General features: G+C 50.1%; 7 protein-coding genes across 7 annotated transcripts; 6 read left to right on the plus strand and 1 right to left on the minus strand.

The window, feature by feature from the left end:
- Positions 1 to 2,041: 2,041 nt before the first annotated feature.
- BJY04DRAFT_224365 (uncharacterized protein) lies at positions 2,042 to 2,362 on the plus strand (the record flags this gene model as incomplete). Its single annotated transcript, XM_073717946.1, has 1 exon — positions 2,042 to 2,362. The coding sequence occupies one exon, from the start codon at positions 2,042 to 2,044 to the stop codon at positions 2,360 to 2,362; it is 321 nt and encodes a 106-aa protein (XP_073564875.1).
- Positions 2,363 to 3,096: 734 nt separating this feature from the next.
- On the plus strand, positions 3,097 to 3,699 carry BJY04DRAFT_224366 (uncharacterized protein; the record flags this gene model as incomplete). Its single annotated transcript, XM_073717947.1, has 1 exon — positions 3,097 to 3,699. One exon carries the CDS (start codon positions 3,097 to 3,099, stop codon positions 3,697 to 3,699), a length of 603 nt encoding a protein of 200 aa, XP_073564876.1.
- Positions 3,700 to 4,532: 833 nt separating this feature from the next.
- Positions 4,533 to 5,345, plus strand: BJY04DRAFT_224367 (uncharacterized protein; the record flags this gene model as incomplete). Its single annotated transcript, XM_073717948.1, has 2 exons — positions 4,533 to 5,121; positions 5,200 to 5,345. 2 exons carry the CDS (start codon positions 4,533 to 4,535, stop codon positions 5,343 to 5,345), a joined length of 735 nt encoding a protein of 244 aa, XP_073564877.1.
- Positions 5,346 to 10,419: 5,074 nt separating this feature from the next.
- Positions 10,420 to 11,157, plus strand: BJY04DRAFT_224370 (uncharacterized protein; the record flags this gene model as incomplete). Its single annotated transcript, XM_073717949.1, has 2 exons — positions 10,420 to 10,675; positions 10,748 to 11,157. 2 exons carry the CDS (start codon positions 10,420 to 10,422, stop codon positions 11,155 to 11,157), a joined length of 666 nt encoding a protein of 221 aa, XP_073564878.1.
- Positions 11,158 to 11,427: 270 nt separating this feature from the next.
- On the plus strand, positions 11,428 to 11,894 carry BJY04DRAFT_224371 (uncharacterized protein; the record flags this gene model as incomplete). Its single annotated transcript, XM_073717950.1, has 2 exons — positions 11,428 to 11,548; positions 11,608 to 11,894. The coding sequence occupies 2 exons, from the start codon at positions 11,428 to 11,430 to the stop codon at positions 11,892 to 11,894; spliced, it is 408 nt and encodes a 135-aa protein (XP_073564879.1).
- Positions 11,895 to 12,430: 536 nt separating this feature from the next.
- On the plus strand, positions 12,431 to 13,406 carry BJY04DRAFT_224372 (uncharacterized protein; the record flags this gene model as incomplete). The annotated part of the gene is made up of 4 exons (XM_073717951.1): positions 12,431 to 12,612; positions 12,664 to 12,717; positions 12,775 to 12,981; positions 13,043 to 13,406. The coding sequence occupies 4 exons, from the start codon at positions 12,431 to 12,433 to the stop codon at positions 13,404 to 13,406; spliced, it is 807 nt and encodes a 268-aa protein (XP_073564880.1).
- A 968-nt stretch (positions 13,407 to 14,374) lies between these two features.
- On the minus strand, positions 14,375 to 16,576 carry BJY04DRAFT_224373 (uncharacterized protein; the record flags this gene model as incomplete). The annotated part of the gene is made up of 4 exons (XM_073717952.1): positions 14,375 to 15,661; positions 15,718 to 15,828; positions 15,924 to 16,261; positions 16,357 to 16,576. 4 exons carry the CDS (start codon positions 16,574 to 16,576, stop codon positions 14,375 to 14,377), a joined length of 1,956 nt encoding a protein of 651 aa, XP_073564881.1.
- Positions 16,577 to 17,198: the final 622 nt, after the last annotated feature.

Here is a 17,198-nt window from a genome sequence, read left to right on the forward strand (position 1 = left end):
AACAGCAAGGCTAAGTATCAATCACCGGCTTCGGCATTGGCGGGCTGGTGATGCTGGTTCGTTTGTGGCAGAGCGAAGTTGCCCCTCCTCATAGCCGCGGTCTTCTAGTCGGTCTGCAGGGAATTTCAACTTTGTTTGACGGTTTCTACTCTGTAGATATCGGCGGCCCTCGCTTGCTCTGCAATGCTTCCCACCCCTGGTCCTCGCCACAGGTATTATCTGGGTCCCTGAGTCCCCGCGCTGGCTTAAAAAGAAGGGCTACCTCCCCAAAGCAAAAATCATCTATAAGATAATATATCATAACCTACAATCTATCCACCGACTCCGCCGCCACTCGCGAGTTTAACTAAATCTGCACACAGCTAGCATACAAACGCGGCCTACCCTTAACTTAGGCCTCCCTCTTTATAATCCCATAGTACCGCTGCCAGGCCCTAATCAGCTTCATTACCCTACTCGCCGACCAACTCACCGGCATAACTAATAACTACGGCCTGACCCTGTATAAATCCCTCGGCCACAACGATACCATAAGCCTCGCCCTCTCCGCGGACTAACTAACCGAAGAACTACTCTGCAATATCCTTAACACTATATTACTTAACCACATCAGCCGCAAATGGCTCATGACTACCGGCCTTGCCGGCTGCGCCGTGTCCCTCTTGGGCGTCTTAATTATAGTAGCCCTCTACAGCGGCACGACAAACCAAGCAGGCAACTCCGCGGGAGTCTTCTTCCTGTATCTCTACTTAATATTCTATGGATCGTGTATGGATGCATTAACGTACGTGTACGCGTTAGAGATCTAGCTAACGTATTTACGCGCGAAGGGGTTCGCGGTTTCCTGTGCCGGGTTATTTGTGGGTTTATTAACGCTGTTAAAGGCGGCGCCGACGGCATTTAAGATAATTAGGTAGAGGTTCTATCTTATTATAATAGTGGTTACGGTTGTTTGTGCGGTAGTGTTTGCGGTCTTTTAGCCGGAGACGAAGGGGTTAAGTCTAGAGGAGATTGCGGTGGTGTTTGAGGGGGCGGGTGTGGTTGAGGCGAGGGAGGTTGAGCGGGTGGATGGGGAAGATCGTGAGACGGAGAAGGTCAAGTCTTGAGAACTACGGGGGGTTTGATATATGCAGGCTGAAAAGCCGGTTAGCCCGGTCGACGTATCGTATTGCTAGGTAGGTGGAGATGGCATTAATGCTTGGACCGTGATGACAAGCTGGCTAGCTTACGCCGCCGGTAGTTAGGGCTATTTATGCATAACTACAATGCCACAATTTGATAGCCCGACCATACCTAGAAGGGTATAAATCCATACCAACTCCACTTAATTAGTACCATCACCACATCATGAGCTGGTCTACTGGAGATGTCCTGCAAGTGCAGCATTGTGGCGATCCTGGGAGTCAATTCCGGGCCTCGCCCCTAACGCCTCCACATCAATATCTCTGAAAGCTCAGGGTGCATTTGAGCAGACGTCGACGACTTACATATCCTGGGGAAAGTTCAGTTAGGCTGCCAGATTGCCCGGCGATGGTTTCCGTCATCTGCGGAAATATAGTCCCTAGCAGGAGAGTGACGGAGTGGTGACCTCTCCGCAATATGCTGCATGCATTCCGGGCCAGGGCAAATGGTTAAGTTCAACAGAACCCTACTCAGGCGTACACTTGAGCTTATTGCATAGCCACCAGGTAAATAGAATAGAGTTCTCTGAGTCACTGGGGGACAAGTCCATGGAGGCTATCTGCGGTGTTTGAGCTGCGACATGATGATATCCTCTCCAGGCTTGTTGCTTGTCTTCTTCCTTGTTTACCCACCACATCTTTCTAGTGAATTTTGACCCATACCACACCAAACCACCTCATATCTTAACAAGACTTCTTCTCTCCTTTCAACAACATTCCAATCTCGCAGATCTTGTACCATGGATCAATCATTAAGAGCATCTAGCTCCGTCTCGTTGCCATCACGCCCACCACCCCACTCCCGCCTCTCGTATCTTGCTCTCACCCATACCCCAACGACGCTGGAAACAACAATCACAATGCCCCCCGCCGCATACATCTCCAGCCACTCCTCATCCACCTCTTCAATCTCAGAGCCACTCCCTCCCTACACCGAAGACGAAGCCCTCGAGCCCGGGCCACGGTACACAAAGCACGACTTCGTGCGCGGGCAGAAGATCATGGTCTTGGAAGTGCTGGGTGAGAAGAGGAAAGCCAAAGGGATGATGCCGGTTGTGAAAGTTATTTTGTTTGCGGTTATGGTTGTGTTTTTACTTGTTGGGGTCGGGTACTTGGGGGTTGTGCTTGAGGGGGTTGTTCGGGGGAATGCGAAGGGACAGAAGGGGGGTGGAAATATTTGAACTTGAGGGTAGAGAGGAGAGAAGGATTTGTTATTGTATGTAGATTGTGATTGAGAGATACTGATGTGGTAACTACGGTTTCTATCCAGTTGAGCTCTTTATTGTGCAGACGGGCTTCAATATTTCATTATAACACTGAAATTCTAGCTACAGGAGCAATTACTGATACCCTGGTCAAGGCGGTTATCATACCGCTGTCCACAGTCTGTAAGTCTACTCGTCATCCATTGAAGAGTGTTATTGCAATCAATGCCTTCTCTTCCGAGCCCTATCCCTCCAGCAGAGATCGCCACAAAAAGCTAAAGCTAAGGTAGCAGTCTTACAACTGGCCCAGGATTCATACCTCACTGTATACCCTATCTATTTTCGTAGAAGACTCATGGATGCCAAATTAAGCAGCATGTGAGTCAACGAGCACAAGGCAACCATTTTGTAACTCGTCCGGAACTCATATCCTTCGAAGTATTCTTCCAATTCGCCGGAGCTCCTGTAGACGCTATGGTCGAGACTGATATCAGTCTTCTTTTTCTAATTCTCTCTGTCTTCTTCTGGCTTTTACCTTTGATCAGTTGTTCTCCCCTTCCGCTGTGATAGCAAGACCAAAGCTGCTATATCAAACAACAACTCACTGCAGACCGCTACAAACCACTCAAGAAACACTCGACCCTACCTCCCAATCCAATTGAGCTCATCTCAACTCTACTCCACAAACACACGCTACAATGCAGGCCTCAATGTCTGCCACCCGGACATCTACTCGCACCCTCACTCCTCTTGCCCCTCCAACTCCCCCACCAACTCCCCAACCGACTCCATCCTCATCTCAAACCTCTCTCACCTCACCGACCAATACCAATACCACCCTCCGCCCCTTCCGCACCGACCTCATCTCTCCCTTCCACAGGGACTACATCGCTCCTCAACCGGCCTCACCTGCTACGACCCCTCACATCCACTTCGCACCAGAACCCACTATCCTCAACTCAACCCAGCCCTCCTTCCCGAAACCAACTGGCAACGCCGGCCAACACCTCCAAAAGCCCGGGCCCCCGTACCGAAACCGGTCTTTCATTCCTGGCTTCACAAACCTGCTTAATAAGAATATCGTGCTGGATTGCAACTGCGAGATCAGACTCGATCAAGATCGCGACCTTGAGAAAGGAGCAGAGGGGCAGATGGAAGTTCCAACTCAGCGGGTCTTCTGGAAACAACGACGATTATGCAAAGGCTGTCCGGACTGGGTGGTTATCTTTGTTGCTTTGCTTGTTATTGGGCTTGTTATGGCGGGGGTTGTTCTTGTCATGGTTTCGAATAAGGCGGGGATTGCGCATGCTTGAGAGGACCGGTGCACTATGCAAATGGGGAGTGGTACTGATGTATGGTGGGCATGACTGATTTTGTATTATGGTGATGAGGATATGATGATGTATGTTTGTGACGGTGGATATGTTTGAAGATTGGCGATTGATGATTGATATTCGATGATCTTGTACTGGGGATGCATGTATTAGTTATAGCTTGTCCAAGCTGACTCTGTTCGATCATGCTATTTGACGGAGATGTCCGTGGATGTCGTTGTTCTCAAGTCCTAAGCTGAGTAGACTACACCGACTTCTATTGAGACTTAGGAAAGACCTCTGTGTCTCCACTCCACTGTAGAAAGACAAAGCCCCAACGGCTGCGTGAGTCTGGAATTGCAATATCACAGTCCTTGTAGAAGTAGAAGATCGATTTTACGCATCTGCACCCCTAACTCACGATTCCTCATAAACTTAAACGCTCCATCCCTCTTTTCTACACGGAGACGAACTATGTCCAAAACCCCAGCAGACCTTCTCTTCATCTGAACACACGAACCATTCTTGAATGTGGACTCCCAGCATCACGATAGACAAAGGCGCACACGCAAAGAACTCTAAACTGCCTTTCATGAACCCTCTCATCAAAACAGCAGACCCCAGCACAAAGACATAAAGAACCCCGCCGAAAAGCCATTTACCATTCAAAGTCCCTCCCTTTTTCACCAACAATTATCAAAGCAACAATGCCCGCGTTCCCGCTCAGGTATAAGACCAGCGCGGGATTTCCGCCCCGAGGTTCCCCGTAAGCTGGGGCATTGTGTCGATTTCCACTCGCTGTCGCTGTCGCTGTCGCTGTTGCTGTCGCCATCATGGATGATCAGTCTGACTCAACTGACTCTGACCAGGACAAACCCGCGAATCCGTTCTCGAGTCGGTTCCGAGAGCCACCCGGCGACGCCGAAGGTACAGGTACAGGCCAAGTGGCCAAGTCACTAGCAGAGACCCAACCGCTTCTTCGCGATCATGCTGCTGACTCTGTATCCGAGGTAAAGCTCGAGACAACCGATGCGCAGAAGATCAAGATCGAGACTGGAATTGAGACTGCAGCTGAGCAATGTCAACCTCAACTGGTACCGACTGAGCCCTCTAACAAGCCCCACAGACCCGAGATCGTGATCGAAGTTGCCGACCCCCCAGTCGCATCGAGCAGCAGGTCAGAGATCGTAATAGAAGTCCCCGAAGAACCAGCCCTCAAGGCCCGCGGCAACATCGAGGCACCGAAGGCGACATATCACTGCAAAGAAGTCTCCCTCGATGAGCTCCCGCTTATCCAGTCCCTCTCGACACGATCACGTACACGCACGCGTTCGACTCTGAGGTCTGGCGTTACGTCTAGTAGTGAAAGTCAGCGTGATCAAGGTCCGGGTCAGCAGAGGCATTGGCATCAGTATACTATTCGTGAGTTCCCCTTCCCTTCCCTTTCTATCATCCTGTTTACGATCAAGATGGAGTGAGAAATGTGCTAACAGACTGCAGAGATCGAAAGATCGTACCGCCGCCCGCCGGCATTTCAGGTTTTCTATCGGAAGGTGCTGGTTGTTATTGGGTTGGGGTTTGGGGCGGGTCTTGTTGGAGCTATTGTGGTTTATACTACGCAGCCGAAGGGGGAGGAGGAGGTGTAGACGAGACGATAGTGGGGAGGTGTAATTGAGGTGAGGTGAGGTGAGTTTGTTTATAGTCTGTCTTTACAAGCGGTATAGAATATATGGTAAGTGGGATAGAGAAGAAGCGTAAGAAGCGTGGGTGATTCTGGGTGTAGGCGGAAGGAAGCAATCTTCAAGAGTACGAAAAACTACGAGGCAATCTGCATAAGCCAGAAATACGGCAAGTTCCCAAGCCGAACTACTGGACAGGAAGTGTCCGCGGCCTCGTCAACATGACGGGGATGGCCAGGTGTGGTTGCAGTGCTGCCTGTTTGAGGATCCAAATTCCCACGGACCGGATGGTAAGGTAAACCCATGTATGATGCCTTCGTCTCATTTGGGGAACATGTACGGCATTTTCTCTCCCATATACTGTCTTGCATGAACCCCTTCCGCGGTGATACGAAATAAAAGCCCTCCTCGGCTACAGCCCCGAGGCTCATCACATACACCCACGAAGCTTTCCACCGCAAGAAACCACCGTCGAACTGACTCCTTACGTACATCGACCAAGGGCAACACACATTGGCCTCCAGCTTCAGCCTCTGGATTACACGAACCACTCCATACTCCCGCGACCCACTGCCTACGCAAGAACACCAGTAAGTACCCGTGGACGCCGGTCCCTTAGCACTTCCCCTTCCTCCTAAAGTCACTTATCGCCGTCTAGCACCAACACCTAGGACAAAGGGCCCTCTCCCTGTGCGCCTAAATATTTGACTGGACGGTGTTTTGGGTGTTCTGCGCAATCTGAGTAGTAGTTTCCTTTGTACTGCTGGTCCGGGTAGTGCGTAACGAACTATGGAACGCCGAAAGGACGCGGGGTGGGTGACGTATGAGGACTCAATGGCTGGAGTTGCGATGTGATTATGCCGCGATGTTCTGGGTTTGCTGAGAGTAATAGCAGGGTGAGCCGAACACGAACGTCGCTTGGGAGGGTAGGATGATCGGGGCAGTTGAATTTATGTGTAGTAATCTACGTCTTGGGGTGGGTTGAGCGAAGTCTGGTATTCACAGGCCGGTTTCTTCTATGCGTTAACCTGGCGCGGGGCTGCTAGTACTCGTAGAGTCAAGCCAGGCACTTCCTGGTAGCGTTTTATAACTACGGGCTAAACTATGTATCAAGATGATAGGAAAGAGTGCCCGTTTAGCTGGATAGCTGCCTTACGAATAGGGAAAGAAAGCGCTTGCATGAAAAGGAGAGGAGAAACCATTTAGAAGGAAGGAAAGGCTGCTAGATCCTATTAAGCAGTTGCGTATGTCTGGGTGCTTTAAGAAGTCTTTCTGCAAGTCTTGATATACTAATGAAGCCTGTAAGGCTAGCATTGCGCCTCAAGGGAGAGAATGCTGCTGCCTCATGGGGACATCTCACATGCCGGATCAACGGGGGCGGCGTAGTTGCTTCCGCGGTTCAAACGATTTGAACATTCAAGTCTGGCCCTAGGAATACAGCGATGTGCTTGCTGGAAAAAAAGTATTGACTCATCGCGAGGTGGTGACGAATCTCAAGGTTTGACCTTTAGTGGTCCTGGAGTTCCGGGCCTGAGTTAGGGCTAGCCGCCCTAGCTCCGTCTCGTGCTCTCCAGGCATCACATCCTTAACAATCTTTGCAATATTCACTTGTACGTTCTCTAAATCACATCCTCCATACAGATCCTACCCAAAATTCAATCCAAATGGCCGACGGACACCCCGACTGGTATGTCGTCTGCCCACCTCCGTGCGACGGCTTCGACGCACCACCGCCACCATATTCCGAAGTGATCATTGAAATGGATGTGTTGCCAGGTCTGCCTAGAGCAGGAGGGTCAACTCAAGTGCTTTACACCATACAGGGACCCGGAATCCCCCCACTATCGCAAATTCCAACTGTACCTGATCTTCAGGTACCTTCCCCAGTGCTCTCGTTGCCAGCGATACCTCCGGTAGCTTTAAGCCCTGAAGGCCATCGAGCGCACCGGCGGCCCCAAACACCCCAGTCTCTGCCGGCAAACGCGTCGAACTCCTCAAGTCTAACACAGCAGACGGCCAGACACCGTGCACAAGCAGTGCGCAAGAGTGAGCAACACTTCCACTATCTAACACTAAGATACAGTCCCACTAACATCTATCGTACAACACTAGAGATCAAGTCCTGCTGGGGCAGAATCGACTGGTGCGATTGCTTAATGGGTCTGGGTGCATTCCTCGTCGTAGGAGGCGTTCTAGTTTCATTCGGGTATTTCCTATATCTCGCATATCCCGCATCATAAGAGAAGGACGCAGCTCAACGTGCAAAGAAGGCGGCGACAGTGATACTAAATATCCGGACAATCCATAGGGGTGCAGTGGGCCTTGAATAATGTTATATGGCCTTTATAGCTGTGCTCTCAGCACAGAAACGTAGACTAGTTGGATTTAGCTTGAAATAGGTAGTTGGTTTAGTTTAGTTCAATCTCGCATTTCAGTCTTTCGCTCTCACCTCGTGTCACGTTTGCTCTCAAGTAAAAGCTGAGGAAATATAGAAGTCCCATCTACGTACTACACCCTTGATTACTGGTGTTTCTAATGGACAGGAAAACACCGAGAAAAGCTTATTGTGACGGAATAGATCACACCGCGATCGGAGCTCTACCTACCTTACCTTGAAAAGCACAAAAGCCCCATAGGAACTCACTCCCGTCTCCTCCCCGATCCCACTCATCTCACTCACGAAACAACATGGCCAACCTAGAAAGTTCCAACTCGGGCCGCAGGCGTGTAGCCCGCGAGACCCTTCGCCGCCGCGATCCGTCTCCAAAGCCAGCTCGGTCTCGACCACCACGTCAAGAGCAGCTACTTGATGACGATTTCTTCGATATCCTCTATTCATCTATTGTAGAGATTGCCATCATGGAGGATATTGTGGATGGGTATTGCAGTACCAGGGGCTTCCCGCGTTCCTATCCCCATGGACGCTCGCGAGAGAGTAAGTCTATCATTCCTCATCTATTTACGGTCCTGATTCTAACGGATAGTTCTCAGCCGATAGGGCTTTCGCCGAATTGGCCGCAGTCGAAAGGTTTCTCGGGAGAGAGCCAACGAACAACAGCTTTAGTACTCTTGCCAGAGATGAGATCCGCCAGGACCATACTTGACAGGAGTCCAGCCAGCGCACCCACAAACAATGATTCCAGCACAAGCAGAGCGCAGAGCCGTGCCGATAAATTACATTCCTGCAACTGCGGACAAGTCTTTATGAACCTCCTTGTCTTGGCTGTTTTCTTTGGGTTCGTTTTGGGGGTTAACTCTAGTGGGTAGAATGCGGGAAATGGAGGGTTGCAGAGTTCAAGATTGTTTCTGTGGAAGGGCAGCTGATAGTGCTTATGTCCGGGTTGAGTGTGTTAGCGACTATTTGAGGTTTGATTTTTGATTCTCGGTAGGGGCCTATTTACTATACAAGAACTGAAATGAAAGCGATAGTCATTAAGCTGAGAAAGGCGGATTGCTGGACCTGGTTCTGCATATGGATGTCACTGCTAAAGCGATGACGACAGTACCAAAGCATAAATCAAAATCTGCTTCTTGTATCCGGTGTGTATATTCGTCTGCCTGCCTCGAAAAGCTTATTCCAGCCTTGACGTTTCATTCCTTCACCTTCCGCCAGACCTCTGCTTACTTACTCTCACTCCAGAACTGGCTCTACTCCCCGATTTCCAGACAGAATGGCAGCACCACCGACGTACTCACAGGGCGCAGTTAGCCCTGAGCCCATCGTGGTAGAACTCCCCCCACACCCGCCGCGCAAGCACAGAGCAGCCATCACCTCCGACGACCTCTTCCTGCTCACTGCCCCCGCCGCCGCAGCAAGAAGCCAAACCCACCAGGCACGGAGGAGTAAGTCCACTGCAAGGCACACATGAAATTCCCGCATCTTTCAACCTGTGATTGCAACAAAAGCACCGCACGGATATCGGCTAACAAACATCCAGCCACCAATCCTCTAGCACCACGACCCACTAGCCCTCCATCCCAGAAACCCGCCAAGAAGCCCGGAAACACAAAGAAGAGGAACAACTGTGCGGCCTTCTGCTACTTTGCTATCCAGGTCTTCTGGGGGCTGTTTTTTATTGCACTGATCGCGCTTACTATATGGTGCCCCCTTAGCACACACACGGAAACCAACAAGTACATAAACAGCAATGGAGTGAACTATACCGAGACTATAAGGACCGGGCCTGGTGGAACTGACAATCAGAGGGAATATGGGACGGTGAATGGGCAGGCGGTGCTGGGGGTTGAATTGGGGTTGTTGGTTGGGGCTTTGGGTTTGGTGGTGGGTTTGGTGGGTTTTTGAAGGTTGTCTCTCCTGCTTCTTTCTTTATCTATCCGTTTAATTCATGCCTGAAATTTGCGCAAATACGAATTTCGTTTCCCTGGCTTCAGCTAAGATTTGACTGCTTGGTGTTCCCTACCTAATCCTGCCGCGCTGCTAGCTCAATAAAATAAACTCATGGCTTTGAATGCTATGATATGTTATGTCATTTTCTTGCCATTCGAGGCGAAAGCCTGCCTAGCCATTAAGAAATGATATGATGCAGTGTTTACATATATATCGCCAGTGACTCATGTAGCAGTTCATTAGACCAAAGGGCTCAAAGTGAGCACTAGACAATGCTAGAAGAGCAACGAAAGGTCCTCTACCTCTCTCTACAATAGGTATAAGATGTCCCAGTAGTAAGACGCAAGCAAAAGTGGATCCACGGCATGTGCTGCTGCTTCGGATTGAGTGTCCGGTTCAGACATTATGTCTGCGACGGACCTTCTGTAGAGCGCGCAGGGTATTGTATGTATCCATGGTATAGCACGCTCATGCTGGAAAGGGCCTATAAGCATGTATACATGCTCTGGCGACCTCATACCTATTTCTACCATCCACCCAGCACCCCTTGAGTCGATAATTTAAGCTTTTCGGCCTTCAAATCCGATAATGACCGACTCTCGACATCACACCTCCTCTCTTTGTCCTTCCAGCTCTCTCCTATGCCCAATACTGTCGAACAACAACACCGTTCATCTGATAACACCAACCAAGATGGCGGAGCCCTCTCACTCTGATCAACAAGATCCAGACTGCTCTCCAACACAACCCATCCCCGACCCCGACCCACCCCCAAAGTACCCCGAATCCTGCCTATCCACACGCACGCTCACCGATCTGCCCCCCTACACCGAATTCGACCCGAGATCCGACTTCGACTACGAACAAGACGTTCCCGTCGAGCACCAAGCCCAGGGTGCCAGCACTGCAGGAAATAGAACGCAAACAGCACCGCGATCAAATAACCGGAGTAAGGCACCTCCACCCCCCTAGCCAACAATCCTCACCCCAAAGGAGAAAGAAGAAACACTAAACCAAGCAGACCGCACCCGCAAGACCAAACAAAGACGCCACGGCGAGAAATTCCTCTGCGTCCTTCTCTGCTTAATCATAATCGGGGGGTGTGTCGGCGGTCCGGTTGGGGCTATGCTCGGGAAGAAAAAGCACGATGCGCATGCAAAGGAACACAAAGAGGTGGGACGTACGGAGTTGAATCAACATCAAAAGGGGCCACCTGCAGGGCATGCACAAGTTCCTGCCCCTGTCCCTGCTCCGCCGGTCAATGGGACTGGAAGAAAGAAGGTGAGCTTTGTTACGGTTACGGTGACAAAGGCGTCGACGTCGCGCCCGACGGGTGCGCAGGGGGTGGGGGGTGAGACGCCAAAGAAGGATGTAGAAAGACGCGGGTTGAGGAAACTCTGGTATGATGTTTTTGGATTCGATCTTTGGTGATTTAGCTGGAAGAGGACCTACCTAGTCTTTGATCGGAGCTCGAAGGTGAAACGTGTGAAAGGGTATGGACAAAGGGGCTGTTGCAAAGATAGCTAGGGTCTTTCTGTTCTGATGTATCAAGTTGGTATTGTTTCAGGTCTTTGATATTTACGAGTCCTTGATGAGCTCGGTTTATAAGTATGCTTGCGTATCCAGCTCTATTCTATCCTGTCTCCATCCCATCCTCATTCTCCATCAAAAACTACAGATACCATCACACAAACAACAAACATGTCTCGCTTTAGCATTTCCCTCAAGAACACCCTCGCCCTCGCCATCCCCCAGTTCAAACGCAAGACCTGTCTAAGCTCGGAGTCTGCAGACAAGAGCACCGGACAAGCATCCAACAACAGTACGTGCCCCTCACTCTCAGCATCGCACACCTGATCTGAAAATCCTAACCCCTCTCAGCAGCCCCAACAGTCGCCACTCTTCCAACACCACCAGCAACACCCAGCGAGCCTGAACACCCTCCCACGCAACTCCGCAGACGCGACCGCATCCGCAAAGCCGCCAAGGGATTTTTCAAAGCCCTCGGTTTCGCCTCGCTGATCATCCCAGGTATCGCCTGCGGGGTTGGCTGCGCTGCCATCGGCACGGTGTTCTTGGTCGCTGAGTTTATCGTTAAGCTCGTGAAGATGTATGCGATGTCGTTGTATGAGTGGCCGATGCTGTTGTATGTGCTTTTCTATGCTTGATCGGGCGAGATACTGGACCGGGTTTCTTTTGTTTGAGGACTAGTGTTTGAGTTTCTTTTGTTGAGTGATGGTGCTATCGAAAAGTATAGAAATGGAGAAAAATATGGGATCATCGATCTGTCTTGTATTGTAGAGTGTTTTTCGAAAAGCGTGGTTCGTTGCATGACGCTGAGATTGGCGCTTCGCGGACTAAGAGTACCCCCCGTGGACAAATACATGGCTGAAGACAAGCATCCTCCAGAGACCGAGTCTACGACGGATCTCAAACATAATCACAGCTGTAGTATAGACTCACAGCAGCGGCGTTGACGTCAACTGGCGGCAGGGTGGTGAAGCGGGCGGATGAGTGGACCGGAATTAGGGCTAGCTCGGACAAACTTCAACCTTGAAGCTAACCAGCCAGGCAATCCATCACCCCACGCAATGCATCACCCATCGTCATAAGTTCGTTTGATTTAAGACCCAGAGAGATCTTGCCGATGTATCTAGCTATTGCCTTGCCCCGCTATTACTGTTCACCGCAGTGATTCACCACCATGGCTACCCAAGAGCCCTGCCCCCCAACTCATGAAGGAAACAAATGTGCCACATGCGACGTCCAAGACGAGATATACGATCTGATGGCCGAAATCTCCAAGCATCAAACTCAACTCAAGCAGAATATGGACCGTCTAAAAGCCAGTCTTCGGGAAACCGAACGTCTGAAGAAAAAACGTCGGTGAAGTGGGCAGATACCGCTGAGCAAGGCCTTAGCTGACGCGTGTCACAGTGAGCAGCGCGAACAGCGACCACAATTGCGCAGAGTGTCTTTCTATTTCGGAATGTACGTCACTGCTTTGTATATATCCTGCCTTGCGAGGGCTAAAACTCACGTCAATAGTCTAGACGCAAACGAGGGCTTTGTCGCAGCGGCGGGCTTTTCAACGGTTGGCCGTCGTCGTAGCAGGACTGCTGGCTTGCTATGTGGGGTATGGACTGTTCTCGAGATCAGGCTAGGAGGGTCAACGGTTCGGAATTGCTCGGTCTTGAGGGTTGGAGCGTTGAAAAGTCAGCACAGGCGGAGATTGTCTCCGACCTATGTGTCCACGTAGGCAGTCATTAAATCATAAAGTCGCCCTTTGCTCGCTTTTTGTCTCTCTCAACCCTAGATTCTACATTGAGAAACCAAGTCATTACTTCTCCATTCGCCTCAACCCGCGTACCTCCTCTCACAACTCCAAACCGAATGGCAGTCCTCGCAATGAATCACCGCCAGCAGCAGCAACGGCAAAACGCTCAGCGCTGTCTATTGTGGGCGCTGCAATGGCGCGACAAATCTCACCAGATAATGTCTGGGCTCGGTTCATGGGCTACTGTCTTGCCAATGCGTACAGTGTGAGTTTCCTACTCACGCTTGCGATGTCCACGGGGAATGTGGGCGGGTATATGAAGAGGGTTACTGTTAATGCTATGGTGTGTACCACTCAATGCTTGAATACCCCTTCAGAAGAACCTTCCCCGGTAGCATACTGATTTTCATGATTCTGACATTGAGATCTTCATCGGGATACTGCGCTGGCAACATCGTCGGTCCACATCTCATGTTTAATAATAAAGTACTATCTTACCTATCAGGCTTCCTAGCTATGCTTATCTGCTTTATAGTTTTATTTATTATCTTGCTTGCGCTGAGGTACTATGTAATTTGGGAGAACCGGCGAAGGGATTATCTGGGTAACGTGGATACCAACACAGCAGTAGAGGATCTGGACGCTGCTATTCTTGATAAGACTGATAAAGAGATCAAACAGTTTCGGTATGTTTATTAGGGTGGAATAGGCTGGGACTTGTATGGTATCGTGAGGAAGATGGTGGAGAGGCGGCGTGGTCCAGTTTCCTTCAAATAGTTTTTGATCTAGTTCCTGACCGATATCTTTTGAACTTGTCATAGGCTGCTGGCGTAGGCTGAATAGACCGTGGCATTTTTCCAAGAGAATATCCTATTCCTGAAAGTTTGGTCAATCAGACAAGAGGCTAGCATAGTTAATGCTATTCTATTGGTATCAGAGAGGACGCTATTTTAACCTCTACGAAGTATAAGAGTGGGTGGGGGTTATCTTGCTTCTTCAGTACCTAACTACTTTGTGGCCAGCAAAATGTTTCTTTCTTCTTATTTCACCCTGCCTTCTCCTATATTCTAAGTGTAGACCTAGGAGATTACCTTTCAGAGTTTCAGTAAAAACCTAGCCACTTCTTAAGTAGCGCGCATGTTATACTATGCTTCTGTCCCTTGCCCACCAACTGCCAGCACCACATGCAGGACAATTGGACGATCGTCCGCTGACCAGACAGCTTGAAGAGACATAACGGTTGGAGCATCTTCGCAGAGGTTAGTTAGTAAGCGTCTCGGTGTTTGGAACAGGAGGATGCGGTGACATGTGTATAAGAAATTCCAGTATGCCTGGACGTGCTTGTCATAGAAAAAGCTCAATTTGTCCACCCTATCGTCTATGGGATCTTCTTCTGCAGTCATACATATCTGCGGTCGGAATGGCATATTGCCGTTCCACCTCGTCTAACCCACAAATCACAGTGTCGTACATTTCACCTTTCTTCATAGACTGTGTCATATCCTCAACCGTATAGCTCGATATATTCAAGCACCACATAATGATGTCCATATATGTTTCCGGCATCTTCCCCAATGCCACCCACGCCTCCATCTGCGCAATAATCTTCGCTTTGACCCCCAGACGCTCTTCCAATTCCAGCTCTCCAATAATCGGCTCATAGGCATCCCTGTCTCGAGGAAAGTGTCTCCACAGCTCATACAACACTATCCCAAGACAAAAAAGCATACTCTGGGCATTGTAAGCCCAGGAACCCGAATCCGACGCCTGCAAATCATAACTTCCGCGTCGAAGGTGAATCCGGAAATATGGTTCGTGGCGAAAGGACGGCTCTGCCAACGGATCGTCAAAGAATAGCCTCACATTATCGCAATTCCAGAAGGGGCAGAGCCCGAGGGGGTAGTTGAACCTCATCACAATGGTAGAAATTTGCTTTGCGAGGCGCAAAATCTCCACTTCGCGCGCGATAAACTGCTTCCGCAGCCACTTATTAATTTCAGTTAAGGTGCGGGAGTTCCGCTTTTGACTACCGCTGTATTCGCACGTCCACCTCGTGCCCTGATGAACATATGGCATTGGGGGTATAGCCTTGTCTGGGTTGGATGCCAGTGTTGCGGGAGTCAGCTTGTTCGTGATAAGACTTAGAGGGCAGCCGAGAGCCTGTTTGGTTTGCGGGCCTGGATCATTGCTTGAGAAATGGTGTTCCTCTCTTGCTTTGAAGGTCCACAGCGCCTCGCTTTCGGTGCTGCGGATCCCTTGGGCTGTGGGAAGTGCGAGGCGAAATTTAACAGCAATGAAACCGTTTGTTTCGACTCCTGCCTCCAGGTCGAGGTCTAGTATGTGCGTCTCATGTTGCTTGCACTTGCTGTGCAGGAAATGGTAGAGCGTTCTATATGTGAACTGGGCGGACCGCAGATTTGGCAACTGTTTATTTCGTTGAATGATGCGTCGACAGGCCCGCGAGAGGATGTCTGTTTTGTCGCGAAGGTCTCGTAACGTTTCCTCTAGCCCCTTTGCCACCTTCCAACAGGTAACCTGCCGTTGTCGCTTGGCCACCCTTGAAGTAAATGAAGGAGAGGAGGAGGACGAGAGAGATGTAGCCGATGAAGATCTCTTCGCCACCCTCTTGGACCTTCTTAATTCACCGCTTGGCCTGTGCTACACGAGTGAGTTCCGCCTTTGATTGCCATCGGCGTAAAGATGAAAACCCATACCTTTTTCTGTAAAGTACCTTCCGTTTTGCTTCGATTGAGGGCCCGGGATACTTCTTGGGCAGAATCAATTGCGGCCTGAGGGCAGGGAAGAAAGTGGTCAAGAACTTGATCCTGTTAGGCCGTCAGGTAGGTTAAGAAGCCGAAAGTTGCGCCTCCGACAGTCAAGCAAGGATGATAGTTGGGGAGGAGGAGAGCAGCTTGCGAACCTTAATAGTTTCGACCATTGCTATATCATGGCAAAGTGTATGTATTTCATCAGATTTAAGCCAGTACTCATGTATCTCCCTGCAGCATTGCACCACTTTGTCGCTCCTTCCGTCGTGCTTCATGTATTTGTGGATGTCGATGGATGAAATGAGCGTATTGGCAAGCTTCAACTGGGTCGTCCACAGATGATATTCTTCAGTCTGCCCCACTGTCGGTCGGGTGCGGGAGACCTGAGCCTCCCTGGGTATGTTCTGCATACCTGTTACCCAGGACGGAGGCTGGTAATCCCCACCCTCGTGTGCGTAGTGTGACGGCGAAAGGATATAGTTTGCCCAACCTACAGAAACATATTCATGTCAGCGCCTCCTGGTTGTTCAAGAGCCATTATTTCCCCTCGCAAAGCGCAGAGTACTATCCTCCAAGCACACCTACTCTGTGCAGGATGTGGCCACATGCTTTCCATCTGAAGGATCTTATGGTAGATTGATTTTTTTAATTCTTCATTTGACTCGGCAGCATCGCGCGGGGAGGAGGTAAAGTTCATCACAACGCCGTAATTGTGAAAGTTGTGTTGCATATCTGTGCCGATAATGGGACTGTTGTTCCACTGGGATGCCATGCCGTTGGCATCATTTCCGTAGGAAGACACCATCGTTGGACCCGGGGCTCGGTCAGTATCTCCTTCGGAGTATGCTGGCGGTATTGAATATCCCATGAAGAAATGGAAACACGAAAACAAGTACAAAGTATCGCAGAGCGGCAGGATGGGGCTTGAGGTCTGGCGAGTAGCGGGGATATTTGGAAAAGCTGGCAATGAAACGACGACTAGACAGGGTTGGATGCCTCCGGGCCGGAGGGCCAGCCTTAAGTTGGTCCACGTACGAACACCAATCTCATCTGACAGGGGTGTCGTCAGATGATACTCTGCTGGGAGTCGGAAGTAATCTTTATTGGCAAGAACCCCGCACCAGGCTGGAGTTTGCAGAGATGACGCCCGAAACGAAAGGCTGAGCGTATCCGGCGTGTGTGCATATAACAGCGCGAAGAAGGCACCCTGTGTGCTCGTTTATTACCCAGTCTTCCAACGTTTCCTGGGATAACAACCTGATCGTTCTCAAGATAATACTGCTAGCCAACCTCCTTTTCCTATAAGAAGTACTCTGGCTAATGGCGGTGGGTGTTGCTGCTTTTCCTTCGGCTTACTCGCTTGCTGCTAGCTGCTAGCTGCTTTTTGCTTTTTCCATTCCTTTTTTCCCATGCCTTTTTATCCAAGA

The sequence above is a fragment of the Aspergillus karnatakaensis genome, assembly GCF_047715665.1.
Source record: "Aspergillus karnatakaensis strain CBS 102800 unplaced genomic scaffold BJY04scaffold_89, whole genome shotgun sequence".
In the NCBI taxonomy this organism is placed as follows: Eukaryota; Fungi; Ascomycota; class Eurotiomycetes; order Eurotiales; family Aspergillaceae; genus Aspergillus; species Aspergillus karnatakaensis.